Source organism: Rhea pennata, chromosome Z, assembly GCF_028389875.1.
Source record: "Rhea pennata isolate bPtePen1 chromosome Z, bPtePen1.pri, whole genome shotgun sequence".
Lineage (NCBI taxonomy): Eukaryota > Metazoa > Chordata > Aves > Rheiformes > Rheidae > Rhea > Rhea pennata.
This window is the reverse complement of record NC_084702.1, coordinates 54,014,424-54,030,706: the sequence shown is the minus strand read 5'-3', so window position 1 is coordinate 54,030,706 and position 16,283 is coordinate 54,014,424. Positions and strand designations below refer to the sequence as shown.

The 16,283-nt window shown below is 36.7% G+C and overlaps 1 protein-coding gene across 5 annotated transcripts in view; it reads left to right on the top strand.

Annotated features, from left to right (window-relative positions):
* The window catches only part of RASGRF2 (Ras protein specific guanine nucleotide releasing factor 2), a 120,868-nt gene that overhangs the window by 80,988 nt on the left and 23,597 nt on the right, over positions 1 to 16,283 (top strand). For all 5 annotated transcript variants that reach the window (XM_062599690.1, XM_062599689.1, XM_062599688.1 and 2 more), the window contains exon 18: positions 10,345 to 10,451. In XM_062599690.1, the coding sequence (XP_062455674.1) occupies positions 10,345 to 10,451 (107 nt within the window). The remainder of the gene's footprint in view (positions 1 to 10,344; positions 10,452 to 16,283) is intronic.

The following is a 16,283-nucleotide window of genomic DNA, read 5'->3' as shown; positions in this document are numbered from 1 at the left end:
TCCTTTCTATTACAGGCTGCATTTTTAATGCTTATTCATTACACTTTTTATCAGACATTTGTGTATGTTTTCTCTTGCCAGAGGGTATTTTACTGGAAAATCACCAATGAGATGAAAATAGAGATTAAAACTAATTTGTTTGGAATCTACTTTCTAATTCAATAACCTTGAATATTATTCCTTTCCTCTCAATATTCACCTGCTCCATTGTGAATTTGAATAGACTTCTGTTTACGTTCCTGAGTTAGGAGCCCTTTGAATTTAACGAAGTTGTTGCTTAGCAATTTTAGATAACTGGCTAAACATTCATGTTCAAACTAAGTTGAACCTCCCCTTGCAGCTTTGGTAGAACAGTAGCTTTGCATTAAAATGACCACTTTAAGATGAAATTCAGTTTTGTCTCCAGTGATCCCTGCTGTCTTTATAAGAATTAGGGGAGCATGAGAATTTTTTTCACTTTACTGAAAATTTAGGAACCCATTTCTTATGCCTCCTACCCCTCCCAAATTAACTACTTTGGGTTTAACAGAGAAGCTGACCCTCTCAGCAATAAGTATTGGTACTGGACGTTTGATGAATTATGACACTTTGAACCATGTATTTCCCAACCTATCACACAAAGTTCAGAGCAGCTACAGGGAAAACTCCCTATTTCATCGGTATGTACAAGCAAACTGGCATTGACAGTTTCTTCATCTCGGACAGGATATTAGTACAGTGCCTGCTCCTACTCCTCCAAACTGGGTCCTGCTGTGATTAATTGAAGGGAAGATGTTGAATTTATGTTTTCCCGTGACTTACTTGAGCTTCTGTGCTAAGCTTTTAAGTGTTGATAACTCCTTCTGTTCTCCTAAGCTGAGGAGGAGAAGAAACCTGAATGAAACTTTGACCTTTGCGTGCTAGAAACAAGCCCCTAGCATGTTGAAATCGTGGGTACAGAATTTAACTAAATAATCTGGGCCCATTATGAGTATGGAGTTTTTAAGATTCCCTTGTATCTTCCTCACATCTAGGGCACCCAAAGATGTATGTGAGCTTTGTGAGGCAGGGAGATAAGGGTTTTTTTGTTTTATTTTTCCAGCCTATGTGTTGCTTATATAATTAACATTACGTAATCATTTATGCTACTGTTGAGTTGCTTTATTGCCCAGTCATAAACGATCTGGGAGCTGCTTATAAGATGGACATTTTGTTTAGAGAATTTTGTTGACTGATAGCAGCCTGCCAATTTTTGTTTTGCATGACAGTTAAATATCCGTTCACAGATGGTCTGAAAAATGATACATTTGGCTCTCTACAGTTATTACCTCCCTCCCATTTAACCTTTACTCCTATTGTCCTAAAAAAGGCTGAAAGATTTTGTAAAATACTTCCTTTAGCTCATGTAAAAAGCCCAGATCAGCTAATAGAAAAAAAAAATCTAACAGCTTTTTTTGCAGTCTTCCATAAAATCTTCTTTTCTAGCTACGTATTATCATAGAATTTATTTTAATCCTTGTTTTGTAGGAAGGTAGACTTAGCATTTTAAAGGACTAAAAGCTTACTTTGAATAGTTCCTGAAAAGACTGTAAAGGTATGCAAAGCAGATTGCTATAATATTTGCTATGCTCTAAGATTACTGATAGACAGAGGCAATGTGTAATTTTAAAAATCCTGGAGCTGAAAATGCCTTGAGATGCAGAAACACTTCAGCAGGTGAAATTGCTTAGATGTCCCCTGATGACTAAGAGATGTAGCAGGAACACAGGCAAACACTTGGCTAGCAGTACAAATTCAAAGAAACATCAACTACTTGTGATTGTTCATAGAGGATAATTTAAATATTAGTGCAATCAAAAAAAGTATCTGAGATGTACTAAAACAATCACAAATAAAATTGTTCAGATATTACAACCACCAAAAAGGCTTTTTTCTTTGTCACTTGTTTCTTTCCTATAGTTCTTTTATATAAAATAAGCCATAAGAAAAAATTCTACTATCGCATGGCACATTTGGCATGATATACTGCAATATGTAGACACAAATGACAATTAATGACATATATTTTTAGACTTCTGAATTTAATTTGAATTTAGAGCATAATCATGGCAAAAATTTTGACTTTCTTATCTTAATGTTCTATTCTTTACATTTCTGTGATTAGAAAAATCCTTTCTAAAACAGGAGTCACTTAAAAATAGTTTTTTGTCCATTCCCTTAAGTATTTTGCAGAAATTAAACACAATCACTATAGCTCTGTCTGTGTTATGCTATTGTACATCAGCTGTGCGAGTGATTCCCATAGGATTTACCTTACTAAGACTATAATCTCTTGACTTGATTTAATAGTTAGATTGTATTTGCAGTGGAGGCTTCTGGCGAAAGAATCAAATGCATACTTGGAATTATTTCTGATGTGGGTGGCTACAATGTAGATGTTTCAGAAGCATTATTTCTTGGAACAAAATGATTTCATATGTTGCAAGGACTAGTGAAAGTGAAATTAAAAGCCTGAAAGTCATGAGATCCATGAGATTTGCCTGCTTTTTAGTAGTCACTTCTGATGCTGTAGGAGTTGGCAACTGTATATGAAACAAACTCAAACACTAGCATAGTGAATGATTAAATATACCTCCCTTCTAAACTGGGGTAGCCAAAATTCATGGCTAGACCTGATAATTTATGCTGTCAAGCCTCACACTGCTCATATGAACTATCCCATTATAACTTTGAATGTGTGCATTTGAGGAAAAAGGAATGACTGTGTTATTGATCAAATACGCTGTTCAATATGCGGTGAGTGGGAGTTCATCATCTTTATACTTTATGTGAATGGTTTTTCTCTTCCAGCTCTGCTGTTCTTCAGCAGCCTAGTGTATGGAAATCTGATACCAGAATTAAAGGAATGAAAAGGAGGGCAGAATCTCGAGCAGTTAAGATTCTGATCAGTATCAGACTGCTCTCTGAGACTTTTCTGTGAAAATGTGTGGAACTCAATTATTTTCTTGAGAATGCTTGACTGTTAAAGATGTGTATCTTTAAACTATCACACAAACATTTTTAGGTGTGTGAAGGAAAACTTTTTGTAATTAGGCTTTTTTGTGTTGCATATATGGAAAAGGCTTTTTTCATTTTTCATCTGTGGATGAAAATAGCTCTGCTCTGGGCCTGGGGTTTGTATGCTTTATCCAGGTCAGAGAGTACACTGATATTTGCCAAACCTAATCTTTCAAGGATGTGAGCCAAGCCAAACCATGAGCTGGCTTACAACTCTATGAGCGCATTTAGCAGAAGAATGAAAGAAGCACGTGAGAGAGAACGGCTATATTTGACATTAGTGGGTGAGGAGGTGTGTTGGGGGTGGTGTTTGCCTTCTGTTTTTTTGAGCTGCGAATGTTTGCCTTCCGCCTCACAGGGTGGACTCTGTGTGTGTGTGGTGGGCCTGGCGGGGGGCATTGCTGTGATCTCCTCACAGGTAGAATACAGTTTTTGCCTATGTTAGGTACTAATGCAGCTTCACTACATGATTCCAGAGTGTTTCAGTGCAATTGACCTATAAAATATCTTTCTAAAATAGATGTTTTTGTTAGGAAAAACACCAGAAACATGTTGAAGTTACCCTTTGTAACTTTAAACAATTTTCCTTAAATCTTGTAACTGAAATGAGTTTTCATGTAGATAAACCCCTGAAAACAGATAATTTTTTTGTCAAAATTTTTGACAAATTAATTGCTGTGGTCAGAAATCATGTGCTACTCTAATAATGTGGAAGAACAATATGCAGGGTTTACAGTTGTTGTAACTTGACTCAGGTTTCTGACATCCTAAGTGAAATAGAAAAGCAAGTAAACATTTTTTATTTTTTTTAGCATACGTAATGCTGAATATAGCCTATTATAGATGTTCCTCTTGGGAGTAAAATTTTAAACAAGAAATAATGTGAGTTACTGATAGAGTCAGGTTTAATTAGTAGAACAAGAAAAAGCAGCAGCAGGAACTTCTGAAGAAGGATCTCTTCCCCATGTCACACTGGCATGCCACAGCATCTTCAGATCTGTTTCCAAGTGCGACAGTTCCAAATGTCGAACCATTGATACACAGTACCTGCAGGCCTTGATTGCTGGTGCCTTTTTCCCTTTATGAATTAGAGATAATTACATCTATGACTGAAAAGTGCCTTAGACTTTTGGATAAGAAGAGCTATCTATGTACAAGATACTATCATAATTTAATCTGTTTGTGTCTTCAGGTATTGAGAGTTAAGTCTGTTGAGCACCTCTTTTTCCTTTTCTTTGATGATAATGGAAGCATAAAAAGTGGTAATTTTGATTGTAGTGCACATAAGAAAAATATCTGAAGATGAAACTGGATTTTGCATAACATAGTCTGAAGACAAGTACATGAACAGAGTGATTAAATTAAATTGAAAGAAGTAATTCACTGGAACTAGCAATGGTTGAATGTACTAGCAGGTTAACACTGTGTTTGACAGCCTGGGGTAAAAGTTCTGCATCATCATTATATGAAGAGACTATTTGTAGAAAAATTTTATTTTCATCTCAACAGATGAATACCAGGGAAAAAATGTTGTTCGAAAGTAACTCACACTGAAAGAGCTGCTAACAGAGAGTACTGCTGGTTAGAAATATTGCCAATATTTTTAATGTAGGAAGATTGCTTCCTTCAGGAGGACTCAAAGAAAGCAAATCTCTGTGTGATTCCTCTTTTAGAATTGGTTATTTCACTATGAAGTTTTGATGTAGGCTAGTCTGGGCTGGGCAATTCAATCCAGAACCTACGTGTCTGATACTAGAACATTGCAAGTGTTGGGGTTCTGCTAGTAGGGACCATGCATCTCTCCTCTCCTGGAGCCTCAGTGAATATGAGCTTAGAAGAAAGCATGCATACTTTCTGACTGATCTGGGAGGAGTATGTGTAGTTGGCCCGTAAACTGCTGAATGTCAAGGAGAGGACATTGTGAGAAGGGTTGCGCTAAAATTGCCTTTTTAATATTCTTTCCTTAAGCATTTGCTACTGGATACTGAGCTAGATAAAACATCAGCTGACAAAGTGCAATTATTTTTGGTCCTTCTTCAGCCTAGCTAAACTTTTAGCAGTGCCTGAGAGTCCAAGTCGTGAATGGAAGCAGTATTATGCTAGGGCTTGTATAATCACAGAATTAAGAACTGTTCCTGGCTGGAAGAGCAGGTAGGAGAAGTACATGGAGAATCCCAGGAAGGATGCAGCAATGCTAAAATGCTTTTAGCAACTGTTTTGTAGAATGCTAGATGCATAGAATGCAGGTACATGTATTTTGTAGAACTTAGATAGGGCTTCAAGGCATAATTAAAGCCTTGATCGTTGTAGCTCAACATCTGATGTGAAGTCTGTTTTGGTTCCCAGTTTTAGTCTGTTGGTCAACATCCTTCCTTCTAACTGGTACATCTGCTGACCTATAAAACTCTTCTATCATGAAACCCAGGCAATGTTTAAAGGAGGCTCTCATGCATTTGTTTTTCACTAGCAATGTGAAGAGTCTGTGCTACTGACTTCATTTAGGAGTAGACAAGTCTTGCAGTGTGAGATTTTGCACCGCCTTCCTATGTTGAGTGGCCACGTACCTTTGTTCTTTTCTTTGTTTCTTAATTGAGGCACAGAACCCCATTTATGCTAGGAACTCTGTAGACCTGCTATTGAGGCAAGACCCTGCCTGTCAGCCTGATCAGTATTGTCCCTCAATCCCACTGTAGTCTCCTGTTTGTCTATGCGCAGCAGTTGCTTTGGGTTAGTAACATGCTTAGACTACAAGCTCTTTGGAGTTGGAATTACTTATTACTTCCCCTCCTCTCTCTCCTCTCTCTCCCACCCTCCCCCATGAACACTGTCTTCCACTATGGGCTCTCGTGCAAAATGTCTTACTGTGTACTCTACATGGTCACTTTGTACAGGTCCCAAATAACTGCATATGGATGGGCAGAGCAGGTGATGTGTGGTCCAGACAGGTATGTGGATGTCACCTGTTTTTTGCAGCAAACAGGATAGCTTGGAGTGCCTCCTCAAAAGGCACCACTGTCACCTGTTGCAAAAGCAGTCATGATTGGGGGATAGCTGGGGTTTGACCTGTTTACGGTATTAGACAGCAGCAGAGATTTGGGTTATCCATAAGTGGTAGTAAGAATGTGCAGAACCAGATAAAGCTGTTTCTCCTTAAAATATACATAAACATGTATACAATGCATATGAAACTGTTGCAATTGTCGTCTTGGCTTACGGTTTCCTTTGGAGTTACGTTAGGAGAGAATTAAGTAGGCAGAAAGAGAGACGAGGAAGTAACTAGCAGCAGTGAAGCTGATATTTTAGAAGAAATTTATATTATGAGAAGTGCAGAACACACTGTGATGGCACCATCAAAGTTCATTGATTCCCCTGCTTAGATTGTGGTTTTCTCCCTTTGGGAGTTTCTTTCCCAAAGTCCGAATGGCTTTGAAAGTTAGAAGGAACAAGAACAATGCTAGCCCAAGACTCAGTTTTTCCATTTATAGTAATACTCTTGTGGTTAAACAAAAAACAAACTTTTGTTGTTTTGTTTGCTGTCAAAGTTGAAACCTTTCCTATTTTCAAAAGTGAAAAAAGCAGGAAGTAACAGAACTCACTGATCTTACTTATTTTTGGATGACATCCTTGCTATTTTTGAATTTTATGAGATTCCTGAAATTAATAGCACTCTTTTATGCAATTTGAATGTTCTTGTGTATCTTTTTTCTTGCTTTCACCTTTTGGTTAATGAAAAGACCTGTTTTGTTACTATAAGAACTTGTGAAGTTTCTTTTGCTTTTACAGTCAATATTCACTAACTTTTCTCTAGATTAATATTATGTCAGAATTCTCTTGATATCATCAGTGATACATTCTAGCACTTTGAATGGTAGATATTTTTAGCAGTTTCTATACTGACTGGAAAAGAGCTGTCATTTCAGTTTTGAATAGATTCACTGCTAAGTATCTTTACACTGATGAAGTCTTGTGATATATAGGTGGATGGATCAAAAAATAGTGGCAGTTGTCTAGAATTTTAATGAAAAGTTTACATATATAAACCCATTTAAGCTTATTTTGTGAACAGTTTTCAAATAAGTTCTAATTTTGAGGCTACTCTAATTCCTGGTGGGCATTTTAATGATGGGAGACATATGGATGTAACAATTTCTATCACATCTGGCAGCCCCTGACTCTCACTGTTCAGTTGCTGATCAGTTCAGAACTGAACAGCCACAAGCCAGAAATATGCTAAAACCCATTAAAAAGGTTCTCACTTTGCAGTGTCTCCTGGTGACAGACCAAGGGAGATCTGCCTTGCTTATGCAAACTTCTCCACACTGGTCACTGATGACTTCCATCTCCATCCTCATGAGGGGCAGTTCTTCAACTTCATCTCTGCTACAGTACAATTCCCCAAGGATTTTCCTGAACATTGTTGTGTGTGTTTGAAGTGAGAGCGTGATTGATCCCTTTGACGTGAGTTGTGTCAGATCTCCTTCATGCTCTTGCAGAAGCACTTGCTTGGGAACAGCATAGTAGATCATGCCTTTTTGGTGTATTGCCCCAGCGGAACTGCTGGACAGAGGCTTCTTTTTCTGAATAAGTGCCAGAACCCTTGTCCTGCTGCAGCCTGCATTACTTGGGGGCGATCCTGGGACTGCGTGTATTGTCCAGCGTGCCTTGTTGGACGTGATTCGGCTCTGCCGTGTAGCTGTCAAAGCTACTGAGTATGAAGCCTTGATAAAGCCTACTTTTACTCAAAGCAAGTTCCGAGGGAAAATCTTGAGGTAAAGCTGGGCATCCAAGTAGGAGGCTAAGCCTGTTTACAAAGAGGAGTAACTGTACTGACTTTTGAGTACTGGGGTGAGAACAGAATTTTCACTCTACAATTTATTTCTTACAATTTACTGTTTGGAGAGTGGAGGGTGGGGAATGGGACCAGAAGAGATCTAGTACACCCTAGTGCACTTTGAACCTGTTTTTGAGATGTTTATAACAAAATGTTCTTTTCCTGGATACCACTAACTACATATTAACTACATATTACCATAAGCCATTAACTACATATAACAAGACTATTTGAAAAATTTTACACATTTATTTTTAAAACTTGCATTACTTCCTTGGATACGATCTTAAAAAAAAAAAAAAGAAGAAGAAGAAGAAAGAGAAAGAGAGAGCAAATAAAGGAAAGGTATACTCAGCGCCCCATAGTGATCAGTACAAAGGTAAATAATGAAGAGCAGTAATCTGTCCGTTCCCCAAGCTGAGTTCACATTTTTATGCCAAAATTTCTGAAGTCTTGAAAAGTCAGAGAGACTGCTAAGTAACTACCCTAAGCAAGGGACAGATGGGAAAAGCTGGGTAATGATTTTTACTGTATGAGTTTATGGACTCAGTTCAAAGATGGCAGTGTTCAGCTGTGACTGGTGCTGTTAATAGGAACTGTGAGATAGCATTTACAGTTAAAATTTTCTAAGGATCCACAGGAAAATGACATAAACAAGATTTTTTGCAGGAATCAATCTGCAGGTACATTTTTTGGATGATATTGCTTGAGGATTTATTTTGTTTTGTTTTTAATAAGGAGCAATAAATTATTAATGTTGCATAAAGAAGAAAACGCATCCTGGATTTCTGATTTGTTTGGTATTTAAAAACAAAGGTTAGAGCGGAGTTAATAGATTTCCAGCTTTGTTTTGAAAGAGATTATATTTCACTAATTTAGTTATTTATTTGAAGTTCGGTACATGAATATATACTTTGAGTCACCCCCTGAGAGTTGAATTCACATCTACACCTGTACATCTGTGTTTTACTAAGTTCTTTTCTTACACAACCGGAGATCTGTATTTGTAGATTCGAGACATCAACATTAACTACTGACAATGTGAATGTGAGTGAACATTTTGCTTAATGTCTGCAATAAATAATTAATGTTTAAAAATTAATGAAATTTGTTGACTAGCAGAAGTTTGCTGAAATGGTCAGTGGAATTTTTTCCTTTCCTCCTCGTTTCTTTTTTTTCTCCTTGTTTCTTTTTTCTACTCTTTTACTGAAAACTATTTTATTTTCTGCTTTTCTTCCAGCTTAACAAAACTTCTTTTCCTTTTTTTTTTTTTTTTTTTTTTTTTTTTATAAAGGCTCTACTACTTGATTATATGATTTTCATTGTGGCTTTCATTGCTGCAATTAAGTGTCTAGCTGTACATAATATGTATGCCTAATTGCTTCTGCAAGAGGTTAGCTGTGAAAGGCATAGGAAATTTACACACAAAATGTTACCTAGGTTACCTTCTCTAGAGTAAAGCCTCTGAGATTTCGGTTACTTTACTGTTTATAGGCAGTGAAACTTTTGAAGATGTTTTAATATGAAACTTCCATTAATATTTTATCTTGTATGCCAACTACAGTGTAATTTGCCTCAGTTAAAAAACAAAACAAAACAAAAACTTCCATGAGCCATAAGTGCAGAAAAGGAGTTTGGGGCTTGGAGTTCAACCTGTGGTAAAAGATGCATGAGTGCAGTTAAACTTCTATTTTCCTACTTATCTCTTAAAACTAGAGAGCAACAGTCTGGATGTTTTTGGATTATCTTTAATAATTTTATCCTCAATAATTTATCTTCAATGAAACAGAACAAACCAAATACTGGCTTTTCTAAAAATCCCTCAAATTGTTTTTTAACAGAAGAAATAGAGGTTTAGTCTATCTTTGCTATTTATAGCAATACAAAGGCTTTTGTATTGCAGCTTTTATGCCAAAAAATTGTGAAGTACTGGTCATATGCAAGATAATTTCCAGTTGTTCCCTGGACTCTGCAGGAGGTGATAATGAAAACAGCACAATGTGAGATCAAATGTAACAAAATGTAAAATTACAGTAGAGAAAGAACCATGTTGTACTGTACCATACTGCTTTTAAAAAGGAACATTTCTTCTGTTGACCTTCCCCCTCTGTCTTTGAACTACTATCTTCCCCTATTTCTTTACCACTATTGTCTTCCCCTTCTAAATCGTATTCACATTCCTTCTGTAATATTCTTGATTATAGGCACTGTAAGTTTTTGTTTGGCCCTGTCTTCTACTCTTCATGATAGAAAGTCAGACAAATATCCTTCATCTTCCTAAAACTGAGTACTGACCCAAGGTGTCTGTATTAGTTACAATGGACAAGATTGTATTCTACTCTCTTGCAGAATTTCAGTAGCCTAAATGATCATGCTTGAATGTCATCTGTGTAGGCTTTTTTTCCTTTCATTACACATACATGTGCATCTGTTAATTTTAGTTCCAATGATATATGTTTCTTTTTTTCTGTTTACAGGATTTAACAACTCTGAACGCATGTGTGATAAAGAGTTCATAATACGCAGAGCAGCCACTAATCGTGTCCTGAACGTCTTGCGTCACTGGGTCTCCAAGCATTCTCAGGTATTCTTCTGTTCCACTCTTATGCTGTCTATGTGTAGCTGGTCTGGAGAAGGATGTGAGCTGACCTCTGTCCAGTCAAAGAATTCATACCACTTTGGTTCTATCCAGAGCATATTATGAAGCAGTGGTATTACATAACGTAGCAGAGGTCACACTGCTTGAAAAGTCAGTGCTGTAATAATAATAAGGAAAAATTGCCCTTTAAAACACACTGTTTTATAAGTAAAGAATCCTTGATGTAGCCTTGCAAAACTCTGTGAAAGCAGCCAGTGTTTCTTGTAACATTTTGTTTGACTGCTTTACTACGTGTTGAAATATACATATGAGAAATGCACGAGAGAACATCTAAATTGCAGCTATAGTTAATGGAAAAATTAAACCTCAATTTCAATTCAGAAGTTAAGTTCAGAATACGGTACTATCTATACACATACTGATCATTTTCCATTAGTCTGATATCCTGCCTGAAAGTATATATTGCTTCACAACACCTGGTGCTTCAGTGGAAGGCAAATAGCTCCATAATCCAATCATGCACAATTGTATTAAGATCGAGGGCTTCCTGCCACCTAATATTGTAAAGTGCTGTATCTGCTTTATCTATTGAAAATGGGACTCTACTTATGAGCAGGTTGTATTTATCTTTCAGACTGTCAGTATTGATACTGTAAACAGTTAGATTCTGTTATTTTGACTGAATGTATTAAAATACCTGTGCTTGCATACTCATGTATTTATTGTGAAATATTGCAGAAAGAACCACCACTCCTCCATGGAGGTTCCCTCTACAACCCCTTATAGGGCTGTGTGTGTGATAGGTACTCATGAAACTGTGCTGACCGAGAGAAAAAAAATTGAGTAACTAGTAAAATTTCATGTATTGCAGCATCCTTTAAGATGCCAGGTGAAATAAATGGTTTTAGATTTTGGTGTGCTTATAGAAAACTACCAGGCAAATTGATCGAAAGGAAGAAGGAAAGAGAAAGAAAGAGAGAAGGAAAAAGAGGGAGAGAACTCTAGAAGCACATGAAAGATTTCTGTAAACCTTCGATAAATGATACTTCATGGCAGTTACAGACTGCTTTGTCAATCCTAGCTAATAATCAGGAAAACGTGGTTCAGAAGACCAAGTTCTGAGTTCTGCAATGCTCTATTGCACAGCTGGCTGCAGTTCTGTTATCCACTCCACTCAGTTCCATTATCTCCATGAAATAGGTTTAATTTTCATAGAGGTTAAGTTTGCTAGACAATGAAGCCAATATGAATGTGTAAGAGGGAAAATTTGTTATGTTCATAAAGTTAACGGCCCAGGAGAGATTAATAAAATCTCTTTGGTATCGTGGGAATGATTCTGAATTATTCCAAACAACCTTGAGAACTGAACTATTTTGGTAGAGACACTGTCTTCTCTTTGCCTACCTGTTAAATGAAAATCACTGCATATCAAAATCTTGAGCTGTGGTGACATGGTAGAAGTCCATTATTACTGTTCTGTATTATAGTAGTGTACTGTGCAGAGTTACTATGTCTCTGCTACAAATAATATTCAGCAGTGAATTGAGTTGTCCCTTTATACTAATTGAAAGATTATTCATTGATGCAATTGTGAAAATGGTAGGAATCATCAAACCTTTGTCTACATTAAGCAACTTGCTACAGCTAGTTAAATAGAAGTTTGTTTCCTGATTGCGTTGTGATGATTCTGTAGCGTAAACAAGCCAGCTGAAAGGAGTGTACGCATACTCTCTTGTAGCATTTTGCCAAAATGTGCTTTGTTTCTTTAAAAGTACAGTGTTGTTATCTGTATTTCTATTTCAAGTGCACTCACGCTATGCAAAAATATATAACACTGCTCCATATGTCTTTGCAGTTATTTTTACCTAGTTTTATAATAATTATTTTTTAAAAAATATGAAAAAGACTAAATGAATGGGATAAGAAGATAGAATCATTTCAAATCCAACTCTGTGCATTTTCAAAGCTGTTATTTAGACTCCAAAGTCACTCACTGCCTTTTACTTTTTGCCATGGCAAGGATGGCAAATTTTAATTCTCTACTTTTACTTAATCTAGCATTCCAATGTATCAGATATTTTTACATGCAAGATCTTTGGCAAAGAAAGTAATGAACACTACAGCAACAGAGCACGTAATCAGCTTTTTGCATTGTTTACTTTAGAGACTAGGGACAGAGGAAGGACAAAAGACCAAAGCAAAACAGAAATGACTGACTAGTTTCTGCCAAAATGGGAGCCGGACTGCTATAAGAAAGCAAGTGAAGAATTACTATCTAGCCAAACAGTATAAAATGTTGGCAGTAAAAATCTATAGTCCTGGGAGAGTAATAGCTCAGAGCCTTATTTTACGATAACAACATGAACTGCAAACCACAGAACCCATAGCCACCAGTGGTTGGTGAAGAAATGCTTATTAGATTTCCAAAAAGACAAAACAATGTAAAATTCAGTGAGATCAACAAACCTGCCTAAAATTTTATTGCATTTTGAGGTATTTACATCATTCTCTGACCACTCAGTGCATCTGATGTTCTTTATCAGAAGCCAAGGGTGGATTTTATTCTCTTAAAAAAAGTTTAAAAAGAGTAAGTTGATCTTTGCAAGTTTCTCTCTCCGTTTGGCTTTGAGCTTTGCCTTATTCTTTCTGCAAACATTCCCAACACCAAATACGTAATTTCTCTCTTCTGTGCACGCAGCTTCTCTGACTATCTGGTAGGATTTCCTCCTGTTGATGTGCCTGAGATTTTTGTGGCCATTGCTAGCCTATGTCACTGTAAGAGGTGACCTACTGTGTGTTTTTTTTCTTTGAAAATGCTTCCTTATTACTAGATTAAAAGAAGCAAAAGCATTGTATGGGCAATATGTGGAGCTTTGCTTAGTTCTCTTTTTAGGAGTCTGGACACTACTGTAGAAGTGCTTAGTGTTGTAGCAAGTGAATAGTTCTGAGAGCATAACAGTAACTCTATTTTGATACTCTCTGATCCATTAGTAGCAATCACTTCTCTACAAGTTAATTTGTCTGCCTAAATTATCAGAGTGATTTATAATATTCTAGTGCCCAGAGTATGCAAGGTGCTATACAAGCACAGAAGAGTGGGTAGGCGATATACAGAAACATTTATAATTAGAGAGACTAATGAAAAGTGCCAAAAACATACATCATCCAACATTTTTATTCTCCAGCCTCCACCCCTCCTTTTTGGGTCCCTTTTGTTTGCTTCAGTGTGCCCCTCTCTAGTACCTAATAACATGGGTCAAAGTTAGTATGCGAAGCAAGAGATAGAAAAAACATCCAAATAAACATGGTTCAAAGCCTTGTGTTTCGCTACTTTTTTCTATCCATGCCTTAAAATTCTTGACTGAGGCTTGGACAGTCTTTCCTCTGCTGGGCTGTGAAATGAATTAGCTTTCTACAGTGTCTTACAACTATGTGAAGACCATGGTTATGATTTTTTTATGTATTTTTTAAAAAGCTGTGATATTTTTACTTTTTTGTCTGAACATGGACAGCATTTAATATGTAATTTTGTCTGTGGGCAGAAAACAGAATCATAAAAATTAACAATTAAATCTATTCAGTTAGGATGTACATTAATAAAGCAGTTTTGTTATCTTGAAATCATAAAAAATAAAGCTTAGGAAAAGAATCCTTCATTATTTTTAAAACTTGGGTCATACACTATTGGGGCCTCATTTAAATTCTTTCTAAGTGTATATCGATAATGCCACATCTGCAGCCCTTTCAAGAAGACAAAAGAAACTAACTAATGTCTGCAGAAGCTCCCAAAGCTCAGATGCAAGTTTGGAAAAAATGTTTGTGAACATAACATGACACATACTTTTTGTTTTTACCACACTGAGCAAAAGGAATCAGGCTTATATTGGTAATTATTTATTAGTGCACAGAAGATAAATCATTTAAATTTTCCAGGGTTTTATTTACATTTTGTTCTTTTCATTCTTTACCTCCTCCTTTTATCCTGCTCTTCTCTATCATTCAGCCACCTACAAGCCAGCAAGGCTGTTTCCCCTCCCCCCCCCCCCAAAATAACAGCAGAATGATCATGTTTGCATTTTGTTTTTAAAATGTGGTTGAGAGGAAGAGCGTAGGATTATCCCATTGTAAACACAAACACTGAGGCAGACAGTCATTGCGAAGACAAGAGCTTTGCTGACTTGATGAGAATGGAAAGGGCTTGTGAGGACAAAACTCCCACTGACTCCTGTCAGAGAAGGAAAAAATAGGAAGGGAAAAGAAGGCAGAGGAGAGAGTCTTTGTACGATTTTCATTATCCTAATGAAGTCTTGTAGTCTCATTTTCTTTGTTTAACAGGACTATTTTGTTTTTTATCTAAACACTTCAAGTTACAAGATTAAGTTATTCTGCTTCTGTGGTGAAATAGAGCTTGAGAGGAGAAAGATTTTGCTTCTGCTGATAAAGAAAGAGACATTAGGCTTCTCCAGATTTACCAGTTCTCAATGACCATTGGGTACTTGTTCCCATTAAGTTCTTTTAAGATCTTATCTGAAATGAATAGGTAAATCTTAACTCTGTTACTGCTAACTAACTGGCTGCCAGACGGTGTCAGTGAGTTCTGAATTTACCACAAGATCTGGGAGCAGACCAAGGCTTGAATTTTGAGAGAGTATGTCATTAATTGGTGCCTCATTCCTGTCTTGCTTCAGCTGTGAGAAAATCTACTGCAAGCCGTTTTCCGGTTTGTGCTGATTAAAATGTGCTGGATTTTCAGCAGTAGGTTTTGCAGATGTAGTTATTGATACCACGTAGTGATTAGGGAAGGAAGACATCTGTATGCAGGGAATTGTCTAAGCATAGATGATTTTAGTTAGGTATCAGTAGTTTTAGTGTATGTTTGCACATGAATCGGTCAATCCCTTTTTGTTTTGGGTATATTGGAACAAACAGTGACATAAGAATTCATTCGTATGAGCCCCACTTGACTCATGTTTGAAAGTATAAAGTAATGAATATGATGCTTGGCAAAGTTATGACATGTTAATTGTAACAGATCAGACTTATGCCGCACTTAGCGTATGATGCTATATTTCAACTATTTTTCAAATGATCTCAAAGTATTTGAAACCTGTCTTGAAAGAGAATAGAGATTTGTAGGGTTATTTCTGACATAGTTCACAATTTGTACTGATATATGTGTTTATAGTAGAAAGGTTTCCACAGAATGTTAGCGTAGAACATGGGAACCATAAGTGAACATGGTAACATACTGTTAGTCACTGAGGAAATAAATCATGTTTACATAAACTTACATCATTTACAGAATAAAGTTACACATTCAATAGTAATGTACTTAATTGTGGCTATGCTCTGTCCAAATACTGCAGAAACAGAAGGGTTTGATATTCCGCGACCCTTTGGGGAACGTGAGTCACCCTCACAATGCTAGCCAAGCATACAGGCAGTCAGACTAATTAGAGGTGCACTGCACTCGCTTCTGGTGGAGCCTGACAGATCCTTCTTCAGTGAGTTCTTTTAGTGAAGCTCTTAAATGTATGAAGTTCCAGAACTTAGGGCCAGAGATGTCACAGTTCTTCTCTCCACTGAAAACTTTAATCTGACAGTGGTTAGATTCTTCTTTCAAGCTTTCTAGATACTACCAGGTTATATAGTGCCTGGATAATAAAAGGTTCATATGGTATGGGATTAGAATTGTTCGGTCATGTTATTAATATGGCTTGTACTTTCAAATTAATTCTACTACATCAGGAATGACAGGCTAAACCTGAAGCTTTAGAAGCAGCACTGGCATTCTTTCCAAATGATGATTCTTTCTTT